At 34.7% G+C, this 18638-nt stretch overlaps 1 protein-coding gene across 1 annotated transcript; it reads left to right on the plus strand.

Annotated features, from left to right (window-relative positions):
• The first annotated feature begins 6073 nt into the window (after positions 1-6073).
• On the plus strand, positions 6074-15552 carry LOC141642331 (uncharacterized). Its single transcript, XM_074451110.1, has 18 exons — positions 6074-6521; positions 7630-7869; positions 8407-8470; positions 8551-8680; positions 8774-8909; positions 10059-10304; positions 10378-10462; positions 12102-12204; positions 12634-12759; positions 12915-13028; positions 13741-13859; positions 13944-14028; positions 14131-14223; positions 14319-14408; positions 14600-14719; positions 14806-14897; positions 15161-15218; positions 15311-15552. The coding sequence occupies exons 1-18, from the start codon at positions 6341-6343 to the stop codon at positions 15389-15391; spliced, it is 2163 nt and encodes a 720-aa protein (XP_074307211.1). The 5' UTR covers positions 6074-6340; the 3' UTR covers positions 15392-15552.
• Positions 15553-18638: the final 3086 nt, after the last annotated feature.

Here is an 18638-nt window from a genome sequence, read left to right on the forward strand (position 1 = left end):
ATTCGTATTAGACATATATAAAACGAGTAACAAGATTTAGCAGGTGTATTATCGCATTTTTAGAAGAGACCGTCTTACATTAACGACCAATCCACAGCAACAACCGAAAACCACACAGCTGAAAAGCCCGTGACTTGATCAAAATAATTGGATGATTAAGCTATAAGCCGAGCCGATTTCACAAATTTCATAACCACCTCTCATTACAATAAAATGAGCCCATAAGTAGCTGTGTTTCGAATGCTTAGAAGAAAAATAAGCAAGGCCACATACTGTATGATATTGTACCCAAAAAGCAGGCTTAACAAGAGTTTTCGATATAACAATATTAGGATATTATATAGTCTTAGTATTAATTAAAATATCGAAGACTATATAATATCCTAATAAACAATCAATCTATGAACAACATCGAATTAACACGACCAAGTTTATGATGATGATCCTATATGTCTTGACAATAATGAATGAGTACTGTCCCAACGATCAAAGTGATCCCGCCTCATACGAGTATCCTATCAGTGTATCTTCTCCGCTTCAACCACCATAGGCAGCCGAAGAAGCATAAAGCTGTTAAGGCAAATATCCCGATTATCGCACCCATCACTGCAACAGTACCCTGCAATACAATTATACAAGTAAACAAACTAATTGGGATGGACGGGAATTAACTAATCAATAAGTCTTGTTTGCGACGGGTCGAATCTTGCGACGGGTATTATGTAAGTGGAAATGGGTAGAGGGGACAAGGTGGGCACCCACCTCATGTGCTTTGTCTCTCACCCTTATGGGTTTTGTGTGAGAGAATATGGTACCCGTCTCTTGTTTGTGACGGATACCCTCCGTCACAAATAAGAATTTGTGTTAACTAATTAACTAAAACTAATACTATAGAACGTGTTACACTGAATTAATATCGAATTTACCATTTTATTTAATACGCTACCAACTGACCCCATTTATAAAGTTTTCACGAATTATAGATTCGGACGATATATATCACGTTATGAAACGATCCATTTTCGCAAAAAAAAAAAAAAAAAGGCTAATACGTACTCCATTTATAAAGTTTTCACAAATTATAGAGTTAGACGATATCACATTATGAGACGGTCCATTTTCGTAATGAATGAATTGTCTTTATATGTATAATAGGACCGTCTCACGCAATACTTACGACAACGTTTTAGTTACAATTCAAAACTATAATTAGGTATCCCATCCATCAATTTACATACACTAAAATTCCATACTTCCACGTACCATCTTCATGATTTTGTTTCATTTTCTTGGTATAAAGATCAAGAAAAGAGAGGAAAATGTAAAACTAAGATACGCAAATACTACAACCGTACTTAATTTAGAGCCTTACAATTGTAGACGGCAACATCAACATAAATATAGTATAGGTTTTCAATTAGAATAATAAGATCGAAGTTAAGGTAGTGTACTTACGTTCTCGTGGAGTAGCGAGATGGAACCAAAAATGACCGCTACTGTAAAGGCCGCCAATGTAAGAACAACCGTAGCAATTTCAAGAACCAATGCCAACCTATTACGACATGGCCTACAATTAATAAAACACTAGTGTAGATCCCGTGCATTCGCACGGTATTTTAGATTGTAATATATTGAGAAATTAGCATCATTAATAATTACGCTTTAAATTTACTGTTAAAGTCTAAAATATTGATGTGTTCTATTAACTATTAAGATAGAAAAATGAAAAATTGAGTACAGTTTTACATACGAAAATCAAAATATCATTACATTGACTAAGGCCTCGTTTGGTTGCCCCTTCTAAATCATGGGAGTTGTAAAATCCCATGAATTAGAAAATTGCAACTTGTTTGGTTGCTCATTTTTTGCCATGATGTGGGAGTTTTATTTTCCAAGGAGTTTCAAACTCCTCCATAATGGAGGAGTTGGATTACCTAGCCCCCCCTAGGTAATTGCAAACTCCCGTGGAATTGAACTCCTACATCAGCAACCAAACGGATTTAGCTAATTCACGTGAATTTGATGTGGGAACTTAAATCCCATGAATTCGATATTCCGGTGGAATTGTATTCCAACGGGCAACCAAACGAGGCCTAATTTTAATAAATATTGTGTTTTTGGTGATGTATTTTAGGGAGATTTCGTATTTTATAAAATTACATTAATTAGTATTTCGACGATGTATTTTTCAAATAAGAGATGAAGAAAATTGTGATGAAGAAAATTCTTTAATATAATAATTAAAATATATTTATGGTTAAAATGTGATAATAATGATATGATTAAAATAGGGATGTACTTTTTCACATACGGATTTTACTTTTTCACATACGCTTTTTACAGTTTTGTCCTTGTCATTTTATTACTTCATCACCACCGCCTAACCACCACCAACCCTTCACAATCGATAAACTGACCACTCACTCACACCAACTCCAGCCTCCAGCCGTCCCGACTACCAAATGCCACCTACTCCAGCCATCCCACACCCAATCACACCGCCCAATCCAGCCGTCCCATATATGCAGCCAAGACAAAACAAATGTAAACTTTCATATATACATAACAAGAAAGATGAATCCTCCGAATCTGCCAGATGCTACGCGGAGTTTATTCACAAATGAAATGAATTTTCAAGCAATGTAAAAGTTTGGCGACAAAGGCATAGACCAATGTTTGATTCCAATATGCGAATAATTGTGCATACAAATGAATTTAATGAATTTTATTAATTTCACTTATTGATAAATCTAAAACTTTCACTACTGGAAGATTTATAGTTCATTGTTCAAGTTTGTAAAGTAATTAGATTCGATTAAGTTTGTAGAGTAATTAAGTTCGATTTATAGTTCATTGTTCTAGTTTGTAAAGTAATTAGATTCGATTAAGTTTATAGAGTAGTTAAGTTCGATTTAAGAGGAAAAGGTATAAATTTGAGTTAATTTGATTAGGGTTAGAAAAAAGGGTATAACATGGAATGTTTATGAAAAAGTGTATGTGAAAGAGTAAAGTCCGTATGTGAAAAAATAATTCCGTTAAAATATATAGTAACCTTACAATGTGACATATATCATGGAATATAGCATACGTAAAATATATTGTAGTTTAAAATATATTTAAGTATAATATATTTCTCTACAAATATTGAGAAATAAGAATTATAAAGTAGGCCAACATTTTTGTATAGAATAAACAAAAATTTAAGCCCAATATTTGAGAATAACCAAACCTATTTATTATTAAGGCCCAATTTGTAGTTGGTGGTGATTTGAGCGGGAAAATTCCTAGTTTCACCTATTCATTTAGTAAATAGAGGATGTTTGAGATTTACGTAGATTCAATAATTTTGTAGAGTTAACACAATAAAGATTACTCCTACGATTTTACCGAATGTTTACCTTCCTAACTCACGATTTTCCTCGCTTGAACTCAAAGGTACGTAATACGTCTCATATACCGGTCCTATCAAATGTTATAGAACAAAAAAAATGAATTACTCGAAGGTAGTTTATTACAAAATTAAACAATTCAAGAAGATGGAGAAAAGATATTTACCGTAAAGATTATTATCCGCCATAGTTGATCGGAATATTAAGGAAGTACGTAGAGAGAAAATTGTAGAACGAGGGAGATTTTAGATACAATGTAGTAAGTGTTATGTGAGATGTGATTAGAGCATGAAAAAAAGTGGTACGTGAAATGATAGAAAAAACTTGTGAGACATAAATCAGTTAGTACAAAGTTGTTAGTTATAACTAACTACTGTAACTAACTAACTTCTTGGGGTTTCACTTGTAAATTTAATGTTTCTTGGCGTCAATAATTTGGATATAACAACATGTCAAAGTTACTCCCTCCGTTTTTTTTATCACGGTTTGATTTTCGAGTGAGCATATTCATAAAAATACATTTATTTTAAAATTATAAAAATTAAGCCACTAAATTTACTATGAAAGATTTATTATTATTTATTAAAGAAAATGACAAATACGACCCTTAGCTAAAATAGGAAATTAATACCTAATATTGTTATTAATTGCATTAGTATTTGTGTAATTTTGTCATCAATTCCTATATTAATAACAAATTTAGAAATTTAACTTCTTAAATACGATCCCAACTTCTAATATAGTAGGTCTCATGAGAGACCGTCTCTCACTAATTTAGTGGGAGACATAATATGGAAAAAAAGAAATTTAGTGGGTCCCTCACCCCATCATGTGAGAGGTCTCTCAATAACGCTATTGAGATAGCGTCTCTCCGGAGTTTTTGTGCTTCTAATAAGAGCTATATTTAATATTACCCATTTATTAATTATTAATTATATTAATAATAATACTAATATTAATAATATTAGAAAAGGGGAGGGGGACCACTTTTTTTTTTTATAAGTAGACCATAATATGTGTATTATCAAAATACTCATCCAAAACTTTCCTAATATAGAAAGGTGAAAAGTAAACAAACGAATGAGGAAATTGTAAAACAAAATAGATAAACAAGTGACCAAACAGAAGAATATAAACGAACTAAAATTAGATAAAAAAGTAGCAAGTCAAAGTACTTAGCTTGCACATCAAATATTATGGCAAAATAATAACAACTCTGGTGTCCAACACATTAAAAAGGAGTAATAAGATAAATAATTAAAGAAAACTATATGATCATGGGCTCATCGTGTATCAAAATATATCTTGCTTATTAAGTAAACGTAAATTATTGACTAGAACGAATGAATGACACATCAAAATATGTAATTCTTCTAAATTCGAATCTATTTGCAATGCACCGGACCGTCGAGCATGCTTCCGTTGGTAAGATTTTGTCGATTTAAAAAACCAACATTGGTAATCTTACAAATAATTTTCATGCCAGTCTTAGAAGGCGTTATATTGGCTAAATTCCAGTAGTTACCCCGGATTATTACTTCAAACCCCAACTTTTGTTTGATCGTTACCTCATTAGCAATTGAATCTAGATCGATGTCCTTAAGTTGAGGGGACTTGCCCGTCATCCGCAAGTGCATTATTGTCTTCGTCTCTCCAGTCGTGGCGTAGAAAGCGTCTACCTTTGTCGACGATAGGGACTCATGGTTGTACTCAAATGATACCTTGAGCGGCTCGAATAGTACCGGTTCCTTATTAATTAAAGAAATTGTCATGTTTAGGTCCGAGTCTATTACACCCTTGTTATCGTTTGAGATTGTCATGGAAGCGATATCTAATGACACGACTTCGAAATTGAACGGACGAGGGGTTTCCATTAAGCCTAGGTAAATTAGGAGGGCCATACACGAAATTATGCCGATACAAAATAATGAACCGATGATCCAGTCTTTGATTGTACAATGGTCGTCACCGGTCCACTCTACTGCCATCTTTTCTTCTTAGGTTGATCTAAAGTTGTGAACACAAGATGCAACTCTTTCACTTTTTAGTGATATTTAAATTGGTTTGTAATCTATCGCTCGCTATTTATATATAGATTACGAGTCCAAGAATCCTAGTCGAATTAAGATTGTTTTTTCCAACTATTTTATTACCCAAAAAAGAAGTTGAGTAATAATATTAGGTAAACTAGAATAATTTTTTTAAAAATAAATCTTCAAATTATCATTATTATAAAGAACGTCCATTAACTCTACAATTTTATCTTCTTGGTAAACCTACGGTTCGATATTGTACGAATGCAATTAGGACTGTTGAAAAAATAATACGCATTCCATTTCTTTTAGAAGAGTAGGTCTCCTTAGGAACGGTCACTCACTAAAATTTATTGAGAGACTATTTTACAATTTTAAGAAAAAAATGGTACTAAAGGTAATAAAATAGGTACAAATCATGATTAAAGATAAAATAAGTATATTTATTATTTATTATGTAAATAGGTACGAAATTCTAACAATAAAATGGTCACGAAATACAAATAAAAGGGTATGAAAGACTGGTCTCTCAATAACTTATTGAAAGAACGTCTCTCCCAAATTTTAGTGCTTTTAGAATATGAAGACGATCTCGACTCCAATACTCGTCGGTCATTGTGAGATCTCCAACCCAACTCTCAAGTATAGAAAAGTAGTCTATAATCCATAGTTTACGACTTTACGTCGATGCGACGCGTGAAAGCGTAATGGTGCAATGTTCCCAAACCGTGACCCAAAAACAGAAAGACCATTCTCATTCTAATTTCTCAAATCTGGTAAATTCCCATTACCTCCATCCCTTCATAAATCTCCAAATGCCATCCGAGTTCAACTCACTCATCACCCACTGAGTCCACTCACTTCCCGACCTCCACTCCACTCCCCTCGCCCGAGTCACCCGATTCCGTTCAATTCCCAATGGGCGGTGCCCCTTCTACCCCGAGTCACATTCCCGATGACTCGGCCGAGTATTTAATCAGTACGTTTGTCGGTGAGAAAACGTTTCCTATGAATTCCGAGTTTTGGCATAAATTGCTCGAGCTTCCTCTTCACCTTCATTGGCCTCCGAATCGTGTTCTCCAAGCTTGCCATTCTTTAGGTCCGTCTCAGTCAATTGTTTTTTTTTTTGTTGCGTGAGGGGTATTTTAATCAACGGTAAATAAATGATTCGGAAAATAATGTCTGTCCGGAAAAAAGTATGTTTTTGACTTTTATTCTGATGCGTGACATTGTTTAGTTGATTGCTTTATGTTGGAGTTAGTGGTAGTGGAAACGGATTCTTAATTTGAATTTGAAAATGGTGATCAAGGTAATCGACTCGGTGATAAGAAATGCACAATGTGATTAGTTTAACTGATATTGCTTAGCAGGGTTTAACCCGGGTTTGTTTATTGCGGTGGTGGAGCGAGGGGGGATGAACTATGAAGTGATGATTTAGATTTATTGTAGTTAATTAATGAAATACTATTTCCGTCTCAATTGTTTACCTTTTATATTCATTGTTAGAGGTATTCTAATCAATGGTAAGCAAATGATTGGGACGGAGGAGGTAGGTTGTTAGTAGGGTTTTGTAACGGTGTAAGGCAAGAAGAATTGAAGGTTGTGGATGGTGGTGTAGTCCTATACTCGTACTTATCATAATGGAGCCGGGTACGGCTTAGCATTAACAATAGAATGTTTTTTGAGGATGTTAGCCTGAAAGATTTTTCTTGCAACCGCTGTGGTTGAAGAAAATGGTTGTGCATTTGTATTCTTTCGTTTAGTTGTTAGGGTAAAAAGGAAGTAATGAATCTCTATCTCTCTGAGGATCTTTATTCCAGCTTATTACGCACGTTATGAAGATGAAGGATGTTCTTAATTCCTGATGAAGCTGGTTATGACTTATGAGAATTAGTCGGATGTTCTTAGTTCAAGGGCGCTGGATTAATTAAGTTATTCGATTACAGCATTTTCCAACAGCCTGGAGTTATGTGTGCTTTTCTTGGTAATCATTACAAAGGATGTTAAAACGATTTAGATTTTACTCCATTTTGAGCAGGATTTCAACTTTAATTGAATATTTGTTACTTGTACAAATCGGTGGTGTCGTATGCATCGTTTCTTGTGGAACCTGATTTGGTAATATTTTATCTTTGATATTTCGGGGTATTGCGGTAAGAGCTGAGAAAGATAACTTGTGTCTTTGTTTCTTTAATTGCTTCTTTCAGTACAGAACAACTGCCACACAAGGCATATGGCGAAGCTATTGATCCACTTTGCATGCTGTTTGCAAGATTGCACATCAGTTTCTGATGCTCCATCTACTTCTTTTGCCAAGGCTTTAAATGCAGTTCACTTGTCTTCTGTATTTTTGAAGTATGCAATTGAAAATAGCCAGACCGATAACTTTGAAGAGTTGTACCTTGCTTTGGATGAGAACGAGGCTGTACCAAGCGGATTTTCAAAAGGTAATGAATGCATTGACTTCAGTCATATTCGGAATGTCTCGTAGGATGTTGTAGTGATTTAGTGCAGTGTTTTCGGATTTGTGGGCAGTGTACAAGTGGTGTTGTAGTTAATTGATATCACTTCTTGTATGATTCCTTTTAAGTAGATGTGCATAAGGGGAACACACACAGTGGATGCTTTATGGGGAAGGGGAATGGTAGTGAATCTGGGGTGACACCACATCACGACTGACCATGGAGGGAGGGTGAGGTTTAGATACTTTTGGCATCACGACCGCTTCTAAGATGAATTCTCTAATGAGATTTAATACCATGGGGGTGAGGGAAGATAATTTTGGGGATCAAAGTTCTTTCTATGCTACTTTTTTTTTTTGAATAATAAGATAGGGATAGATCCCATACCTTTCTTCCATCTGCTATCAGGAAAGAATACGAGGGGAGATATTACCCTTTTGCATCCCTTCTTTATGTTATTTTTGTGCATACCTTGCATGGTCTAACTGCAGCTTTTACCCTATAATTTTTTTTGAAATGCAGGTCAGAGTGTTGAAAGTTTTGTCATCCACAGTGTGCTTAACTTTATTTGCAAAGTCGAGGCTAGGTATTCTGAGTAAAAAGTTGAATTCTGTTCAGTGAAATGCAATTTGATCATTCTTCTCATACTGTTTTTTGGCTTGCCAGTCCGCACACATACCGTCTTCATTATGAACTTCTTAACTTCATGATGGTTGCCATGTCCACTCAGCTTTTGTCTGGGCCTTCTCCTGGACCAAAAGATGTTCACCCGTTTTCCAATGCTGTTATGGCACAGGTAATGACCACTCATTTGTTGCATATAATCTTTTGTAATGATCAAGTCCTCAGATCACAACAGATTTCACTTAGTCTCCCTTTTGATTTTCAGGAAGCTTCTTTGGTTGCCATGGTTGTTCATATACTACTAATGAATTACATTTCCCAACCTCGTAGCAATTTCAATGGCGAATCATTCTCTGAAGGGAGTCATCCTGGTGTCTTGCAAAAAGTTGGGTCTGCTGCGGGTAATGATACCATTAATATTTATGTCTCCTCTCAGATTGCATGATTTTGATAGTTTTTGAAAAAAAAAATTAGTAAAAGTATATGGAGATTATTTGATGGTCACGACTCACGGCATTGCTCTTTTCCTGTTTTGAATATGGATGTCGTTATCATTAATCACCACGTAAACATGTTGAGATTATCGACAACCGGCGAGAGAAGTAGATTAACATTTGGGATTGTGGAAGATAAGAAATTAAGAAGTGAAGGAGATGGTAGACATTTGAGATTTTAGAACTTAGAGTGGCAGACAACATTTTAGGAATTGTAGTACTCTTATGCCTTAGTCAAAAACATTACCCGAGTACTGCAGTGGCCTGTGGCTCCCAGCCCCCGGCCCACATTTCATCGACCCAATCAGATCCAGAGGGGGTAGTGGGTCTAAGTATATGATCCCCTATCCACCTTGAGAGGAACTCCATCTTGCCTACTAGTCTAATATCTCTTTTTGATGTTTCTGTCTTCTATAATATAGAAAGATGTAAACATTAATGTAGAAGTGTAAGAGCAGTGCCGTAATGATGTAGTGCACAACGAGAAGTTGTTTTTGTCACTGTAATAGAAATTTTCAAGTGAAGCAGGAAAATATATTGTATATTGCATGTTTTGACAAGGGTAGTCCCATTTGCGATGTAATTGAGATCCCAGCGCATTGTAATGGGGATCGCCTCCGCTACCTAATCTCTCTCGCTCTCTCTCTCTCTGTAATCCCAGTTACAATGTAATGGGATCGAATTCAAACAAAAAGGTCTGAATTGAAATGTAGTGAGGCGTCACTATGAGGAGAGTGTAGATGATTGCATGAGCTTATGTTGAGTTGAGATCTCAGTGTATTGTGATGGAGTTCGCCTCCACTTCAACCTAATCTCTTTCTCTCTCCTCATGTCACCCCTGTTCAGCCTTTTGAGATTCAATTACATGGTACTGCAGATTCAATTACATCACCTCCTTTCAAACATGCCAATATAATTGCAGAATGAAATGCAATGATTATTATTCTAATCTTCATATATTTTTAGAATTTTAAACTTGAAGTCCTTATTACTGCTTACCAACACCCTGTCAACCTTCCTGGCCAGTATGTCTGATGCTTCTGTTTGTACTCACAGCAAATTTGGTGCTGTTGCCACTCAATCTTTTTGTTGGTTCAAACTACGAAGCATCAAGAGTTTTGTTGGGGAAGAGCAGTCTCCATTTGCTTCTAATTCTTGTTCATTTTCGTAAATGTATTGTTGTTCATGACCCTTTCAAGGGCCAAAAGGATGACAAGGCTGCTTCAGACGTGCCTGAAAAGAAAACACATTTCTCTGAAAATCCGTACAACATGGCTTTGGAAAATGCAAGGGACGTTGAATGTAAGCGCAGTCTTTATCCTTGCTTTTCCAGGCAGATCTTATGAAGCTCTGCTGATTAGTTTTTTATGTGCAGTTGATCGGACTGATGTTGAGGGGAATGCTCATTGTGGGCCGCTTGTGAGGCTACCCTTTGCCTCCCTTTATGATACTCTAGGCATGTGAGTGCTACCCCTACCATGGTTTATCTAAAATTTTTGTTAGGATTATGCTTGTCTTCTCATTCTGAGCTTTTCTCTATTTTTAAAACCCTTTTCTCGATGTTCCCTTTTAAAATCCCTCAGCCATAGTGTTGGAAAAACTACTGATTGTGAAGTTCAGCTCTGTGTATCTCAGTAAAGTTGTAGTAACATATACAAAGTAGTTTTTATTCATAAAATCTACTGCATTTTTCTTTTTGGCATATTCAAAATTTCAAACTAAATTCCAACAATTCTACTTTCTACATCTGACTTATCTATCCTTCCCATTCCCCCCTTGTGTAAAAGTTAAAACTTGTGCCATACATAATGTAATGAACTCTAATGAATAGAGAGACTATAAGTTTCAGTTTGTAAAATATTGTCCTCGTTCACAAGTGCGTGGGACAGATTTATGAGCCTTGCTGTGCTTGTGTGTTTGTTTATAGAGTTGCCCTTTTAAAGGACTCCTGCTGTATTTTCTTGTTCACAGGCCTACTCTAGGCTTAATAGCACACTCCCTTGTCACCCTTCCCACAATTAACAAGAAAGAAATACCATCCTTACAGCTTTAGCCCCTAATTTAATATATATTCTCAGATCGGACGTGCTGCTGTTATGTAGCTATTATAGCGTAGTGAGATTAGTTATTTTCTTTTTCATTCTTTGTTGTTAGAACGCTGAAAAGCTTGTGATGGCAATCAATTGTTTATTTTGGTTTGTTTTTCAAGTAGACAGAAAAGCAACATATGCTGTTATTCATAATTCTTTTGGGCTTGCATGAGATGTAGCACCGAGTCACAACACTAAAGTCTGGAGTCTGGATAAGTATCCACAGTACGACAGTCTAAGTGAATGAGAATTAATGTGCAACACTTCTTCAGTTCCTAAGTTGAAAGGTTTTACGTCTATTGCATAAAGTATTGTCCAACAACCTTATGCTTGGTTGCTAGTCTCCTAATCATCCACTCTCTTTCTTGTCTGGTCTCCCCATATGAGTGTGTGCGTGTGTATAACATATGTTTATGTGCAACTTTTTTTAGCTTACATCGTGACAGTCTGGTTTCCCAGACTTTGGTCTTCTAAATCATGCTCCGTCTAACTTTATTTCTTTGTTTACAATATAAATAAATATCAGAGGTTAAATGCATTTTTTCTAACAAATGCTTGGTTTTTTGTTGGTTATTTTGGATTATAGATATATTTGTTTAGGAATGTATCAACTCTACCTCTACCATGGGAGTTTTAAGTGTGAGAAGGGCAAAAGATGTATGATACTATTATGTTGATTGGTTTATCAACTTTCCCTAGTTGTGTGTGTAAAGCTTTCCCTGTTTGTGTGTAGACTTTATACTGCTCATATATCAAGATAATTTGTCAACATACCCTTTAAAAGGGATACTCTATTGGCATTTGCAAAAGGTTGTTATAACTCCAAAGTGCCTAAATAATGAAGGATGTGTTTCTATTTCATTGTAATCTACTCTGGTTAATTTGTACATCATTTCAAAAGATTTGATCTGTCATTAAGCTTTGTTAAAAGTGTTGAGCTGCCTAGCATTCGAAAGGTTAACATGAACCCAGTTTGTCTAATTCATCTCCAATTCTGAATCTGTTTCAGGTGCTTAGCTGATGAAGGTGCTGCCCTGCTGCTTTATTCTTTAGTGCAGGGGAACGCAGACTTCCTGGAATATGTTTTAGTGCGAACAGATCTTGATACTCTGGTATATTGTCTATATCTGACATATAGCATTAAGAATTTGTTTTTACTTCAGTTCTTGTGTTGCTAGAGCTTTAGCATTCTGCATGTTTTAATGGTGCTTGTATAAGATATGATCATATAAGATCCTTATATAGTGCTGAAGATACATGTAAATTGCTGATTTGTACGGAGTATGATCTTATAGATATTGATTGCTAGTGCATTTATTCTAACCTATGTTACTCCGACACATCACTTAACTGTCGTGTCGCGTGTCAGACACGTGTCGGTGTCCGACACGACACGCCACTTCGACACTTCAATTTAGACCACAAAACAGGAAAATTCACACCAAATAGCCGTGTCCGACACGTGTCAGACACCGACACGTGTCGGCGTGTCTGAGTAACAAAGATTCTAACATGTGGGTGTTGTACATATGATGAACCAGTTGATGCCTATCTTGGAAATTTTGTACAATGCTCCGACAAGGACATCAAATCAGATTTATATGCTGTTGATTATCCTTCTCATTCTCAGTCAGGATTCTACTTTCAACGCAAGTATTCACAAGCTGGTAAGATTCTGTGATCTGGCTTAAGTTTGTTTTTCTGAGGATGTAGAACCTTGATGGTTATAGCGTGTTCCTGGCTTATGGGGCTACTAATCATCCCTAACCCGGGCTCTTCTCATTTTTCTTCTTCCTTATCCTTGGGTTCTTTGTTTGAGCAGATTCTACCAAATGTGCCCTGGTATCAGGAACGTCGCCTTCATCGTACATCGCTCGGATCATTGATGGTTGTAGTACTCATACGGACTGTTAAGTACAACTTATCTAGGCTTCAGGTAATAGGCACAAGTCCAGCATGTGCATATTTATCAATAAAAACGCATGCACTGTCATAAAGTTTTATACGCTTAAGAGTTCTGGTTAATAAAAACTTCTATAATGCCCCAACCACCGGCTGCCATTAACTAACCTTAGTTTGTAAGCTCTCTTTTTGATGTAGCTTTGAGGGTACTAGATGCATGTGTTTCAGGTAGGGTGCTGTTATGTTAGTATAGCTAATTAATGCAATGTATTCAAGCTCTTCAATCCGGAAACTATAATCGTGCATGTGTTCTTTATTGGTGGTTGGTCCACTTGGCCAAAAAAATATGTTACTTCAGCTCTTCGGTTTTGGGGCCATACCCGTGTCCAATATTGCAGCACTCAAGGAGTCAAGGATATGGGAATGAAATACTTACCCGACACTTACCAATCCGACACTCTTGACTTGTTAGGGTTAAGGATTAAGTTGATTGGAACTTCTGAAAATATATTAACCCTTCGTTATGACGAGCCAGTGATCTGCATATTGGGTTGGCTCATCACCTTCTACAGTTTTAATATGCTCTACTGTGTTTTCTTGGTTGGTGCTTATAGTCTACATGTCTCGTTTTATTCTTTTGTCAGTCTCAGAGTTGTATTAAACTTATCTTTTATTGGGATTTGGGACATATTTGTTTGACTCCTTATTCATTTTTGGCCACTTATTTTAACGGCTTTCTCTGACAGGATATTTATCTCCACACAAATTGTCTAGCAGCATTAGCAAACATGGCTCCTCATGCTCACCGTTTGGATGCATATGCTTCTCAGAGACTAGTTAGCCTCTTTCATATGCTTTCGCGCAAGTATGTTATCTTCGCCCTTTCCTTGCTATAATTTTGTTTGTGTTCAGGCAGTGATGGTTATAGCTTTACCTATATTGGTACCAGATACACAAAATTAGCTGAGATACAAAATGACAAGATGCAAATAAGTAACGTCGCCTCTGCAGAAGAAGGCATAGTAGAAGCTATGGTATGTTCTTGCATGCTTAGGTTTGAGTGATTTATGTAACTTTGTCTGTTGCTTATATCACCTTACTAAGCTATCTTGCTGAAAAGAGTTAACTTTTTGCAGTCTATGGAATTGCATATTTATACCGATTTCCTACGGATTGTCTTGGAAATAATTAATGCTATCCTGACATATTCCCTTCCACAGAATCCAGAGGTTCTGAATGCCCTCTTAAATTCAATAGTTATCTGTGATTTCACGTGTGTGGTCTATCTTATTTTTCTTGATTTTGTAAAATTGGATGTGTCCAGGTCGTTTATGCAGTAATGCACAGACAGGAGGTGTTCCAGCCTTTCAGAAATCATCCAAGATTTAACGAATTGCTTGAAAACATTTTCACAGTAAGTTCTGAAAGCGACTATTAAATTTTAGGCAGCCACTAAGCAGAGGACCCAGCTAATCCCCTTCTTATGATTCTCAAGAAGATTAGTTTGTTAAATCTGCCATTAATTGTTCCTTTTTCTAGCTATGTTTTGTTCAGCCCGTTTGGTTATTTCTTGTCTTGCTCTTATCCATGCTGCCCAATTCGTAGGTTATAGATTTCTTCAATAGTCGTATGGATGCACAAGAAGTAGACGGTGAGTGGTCAGTGGAGAAGGTTCTCCAGGTTATTGTCAACAATTGTAGATCATGGCGAGGTGATGGCATGAAGGTTGGACTTCTACTATTTATGGTCTTTTTATGCTGAAAATCATTGTATACCTCCCATCACTTATCTAAAACTCTACTTTCTGTCAGATGTTCACTCAACTACGTTTCACATATGAACAAGAAAGTCATCCTGAAGAGTTCTTTATACCATATGTTTGGCAGCTTGCTGTATCTAACTGGTATACTCCGTCTCCCTGTGTACAAGAATCTTTATGTCTTGTAAGAAATATGTTTAGCTTTTCGTTCTCCTTTTTATGGAAGGACATTCCATCTGGTTAGCACGCTGTGCTTCTTAATGACTTCAATAGTCAAAACGATTCTATGTTTTTCTGCACTTTTGCTTTATTGGCATCCTTCAGCGACTACATATCTACATATAATCGGCTGGTTTTAGAAGCTATTGAAAAAATGATAATGACTAACCTAAAAATCTCTTATGCAGTGAATTTGCCTTCAATCCAAGCAAAATAAACTTATTTTCGGTGGATCAGTCTGCAGAGGTAAGCATTCAAGTAGTCCTTGCAATCAGCTATTTGGGTCATTTGACTCATTTCACATAAAGTTAAATTAGCCCTGTTTTTCATTTTTGCAGCAGAATAAATACACCGGAGAAGAAACTGTCAAACATCAAAGTGTAGACATTAGTCCACATGAAACCGAGCTCGATGTTTAGTTAGTGTACACTTATGAGTTGTATAATGGTATAAGGCATATGTATATAGTGATAGACCTTGTAATTCCTCATTCTTTTTTGTTCATATTGCGGAGGATGTGTAAATGATGTGAATGTGATATCGAAACAAAATAAATGTTACAGAGTATTCTCAAGCTAAAGTCTAAAGGTCTTCAAGCTCCAAAATGTTCCCCGACTTACTAGTACAGCATCATATTGACGTACCGATACACGAGATTGTTGTACTCCATATATACAGTCCAATTCCATATAAAAATTTACAACATTTCTCCCTTTTTTTAATCCAATTGTATGAAATTGAACCGGAGGGAGCATATTTATAACGTAGTTATATGAGCTGTGAATGGTTAGAAATGAAAGAATTATACTTGGAAATATGATGGCTGGTTTTGTTATTGTGAAGGATTTTTTGTCAGAAGGTACCTAACATTTAGGCCACTTTGCATGGAAGTACCTAAGTAATACACATGATAATTACCGATTACACTCACGTACCAAAACAATATTTATAACTTCACAAATTACTCTTAGTATAAAGGTAAGTAAAAGTCGATTTGAGATGAGATGTGGTCTAACTAATCAACAAGATAAATGTAAATTATTGAAAGCAAAGTAAAGCAATAAAAGAGGTTTGTAAACAATGATTAAGGGCACTAGAGTGTCATGGGTTCATAGGGGATTTATGAAAATGGATCATACAAACAAGTTCTCAAATTAGAAGCAAACACTTATTGTTGTGATGGGATCGAGTTGGTGTATATCTTACAATCCCTAGGAAGATTTAGGTCCTGGAGCCGAGTCGATCAAGACTGTACAACACCTACAAGTCGACTTAGTCTCCTCCTATTCAACTCTATGCATGGACTAACAAGGCTCGAGTTGGTTTATGTCTTACAAGCCTCATTGAAAAGATAACATATGGGTAAAAAATGCAAGGTTTCATAATTTAGCATTTCATCAAATATAACACGTGCATAAGTTGAAATCACAACAAGCAATTAATTAATTATGAGATCATATTAAGTTAATTTAAATTCGGAACGTGTAAGTTAAGTCCAGATCCTATAAGTTCAGTTCAGATCCTATAAGTTCAGTTCAGTTCAGATCCTATAAGTTCAGTTCAGATCCTATAATTTTTTTAGCTCCTTTATTATGATAAAATATTGATTGAAGATGATATATATTTTTTCTTTGATAATTGTTAAACTTAATTATTCAAAAATCTTACTACTTAAAAATTACACATTTATTTATTTATTTAAAATTTTAACAAATAAATAGAATTGTTTTTAGAAATATTAGTTGCTAACACAAAAAAAAATTAAATTAAAACAAAATTTTTATTTTCCTCTCCTTTGTTATTAAACGACCCTATTTATTTAACCTTTATTTTTTTTATTTAATGTGATGACCTTTTTGTTTTCCTTCAACATCATTATACTTTGTATTTATGTTACCATAATTTTTTTATCTACTCCTTCATTCGCAAAATCTTTTTTCTTCCCTATAATAAATTGTTCAAATTAATGCGAAAATTGATTACAAAAATTTTCTTATATTAATATTATAATAATTGAGACAATCCTATTGTGAAAAAAATATCTTATTCATCACCAACAAATGATTTTTGTTAACATAAATGAAAAGTCTAATTTCTATAATTTGTGTCACGGAGTAGATAGTCTTTGAGCTAGCAATTTGTTTATATTGCAATGATTTCTCTTTAATTTGTTGGATCTCACATTACTAACATTACTGGAAAAATTTATCACTAAAATAAAGTCACAATTTTAATAACGTACCTAAATAAAAGGATCTTATAGCATTTAAATATACCAAAAAAATCTATTGAGAGTAAATACAAAGAACGATGGAATTCCAATAAAACAAATTATTATTAAAAAATAAGGATTACAATTTTGTCATTCATTCTCGAACTCACTTTAGTAGCTAGTAGTCTAAAAGTTTTCGTCTATCGATTTTGTATTCAACCAAAAGGATTAGTCGCTAAAAAATCAAACAAATTACGTAGTCGGGGGTTTGGGGAATTAGGAAGTGACCATTTTCATCCGAACATCTCAAAATATATACACCTGACAAAATAAGAAAACCATATAAGGACATGACATGAAATTATTAAAGGCACAATAATTTATTAGAGTACTATATCAAATCTTACTTGTTAAAAAACGCAAATAAAATCATGGCAAGATAAAACATGCATAGTGCTTACATCTAAAATCTGTACCATTAGAAGACAATATATTGATGAATTTGAATTTCGATTAAAAAATTCCTATAAAATAAATAATAAAGTAAAAGTTAAGATAATTTTACGATTGTGGTAACCAAATTTCGTTACACACTTGCTAACAAATTACTTGACGCAGTTGAGGTTTTGGTGATTTAGGAAGCGACCATTAAACACCTCAAAACATATAAACCTGGCAAAATAATAAACCATATAAGAACATGAAATGACATAATAAAAGGCAAAATCATCCAAAGTAATATATCAATAAGTTAATCTTACTTGCTAAAAAAAAAACTAAACAATAATCATAGAAGATAATATATTGGTGTATTTGAATTCCATCAAAGAAACCCTACAAAAAAAAAAATGAAGTAAAAGTTAAGATACTTTTACGATTGGAGTAACAAATTTCAATAAACACGCAATTCGATAACAATTTGCGCTACATAATGCATTTGACTTGTAATGTGGAAGACATCATTTAAAATCTACAAAACTTCAATATGCAAAACAAATTGTTTGGTTTGAATAAAACTAAGAAGCAACTACAATGTAATTGGTAGAGGAAAAGGTGGATATCGACATGTAATGGTGTTCATCTATTGATGTCAATAACTTAAATGATAAAATGAATAAGACTTATAATGAAATGGAATAAACGTGTAATTTCAAATGATAGAATTAATTTCCTAAAAAAACAACGTAGAATTAACAAACTCATAGATGAACGGAGTAAATGGTAGAATGTTGATAGTTTTTTTAATTAAATTGCTCAATTATTTGATTTGACATTTAAGAAGCAAATATTGATATGAAAATCTTGTAATTAAATTTGGTAGAGTATTGTAGGTGAAATTTACTTAAGAGATGTCACATATGTTTTAGATGACTTAAGAAGATGTCATGTCATGTCACATTGTTCAAGCTAGCTTTTTTATATTGTTTATAGATTATAGATAGATATAAGATGTC

The sequence above is a fragment of the Silene latifolia genome, chromosome 2 (genome assembly GCF_048544455.1).
Source record: "Silene latifolia isolate original U9 population chromosome 2, ASM4854445v1, whole genome shotgun sequence".
In the NCBI taxonomy this organism is placed as follows: Eukaryota; Viridiplantae; Streptophyta; class Magnoliopsida; order Caryophyllales; family Caryophyllaceae; genus Silene; species Silene latifolia.

Coding starts and splice junctions, on each gene's coding strand:
- LOC141642331 (XM_074451110.1), top strand. CDS start 6,341: ATGGGCGGTGCCCCTTCTACCCCGAGTCACATTCCCGATGACTCGGCC. Junction 14,224..14,318: donor CCCTTCCACAGAATCCAGAG/GTTCTGAATGCC, acceptor GGATGTGTCCAG/GTCGTTTATGCAGTAATGCA. Junction 14,720..14,805: donor GGCGAGGTGATGGCATGAAG/GTTGGACTTCTA, acceptor ACTTTCTGTCAG/ATGTTCACTCAACTACGTTT.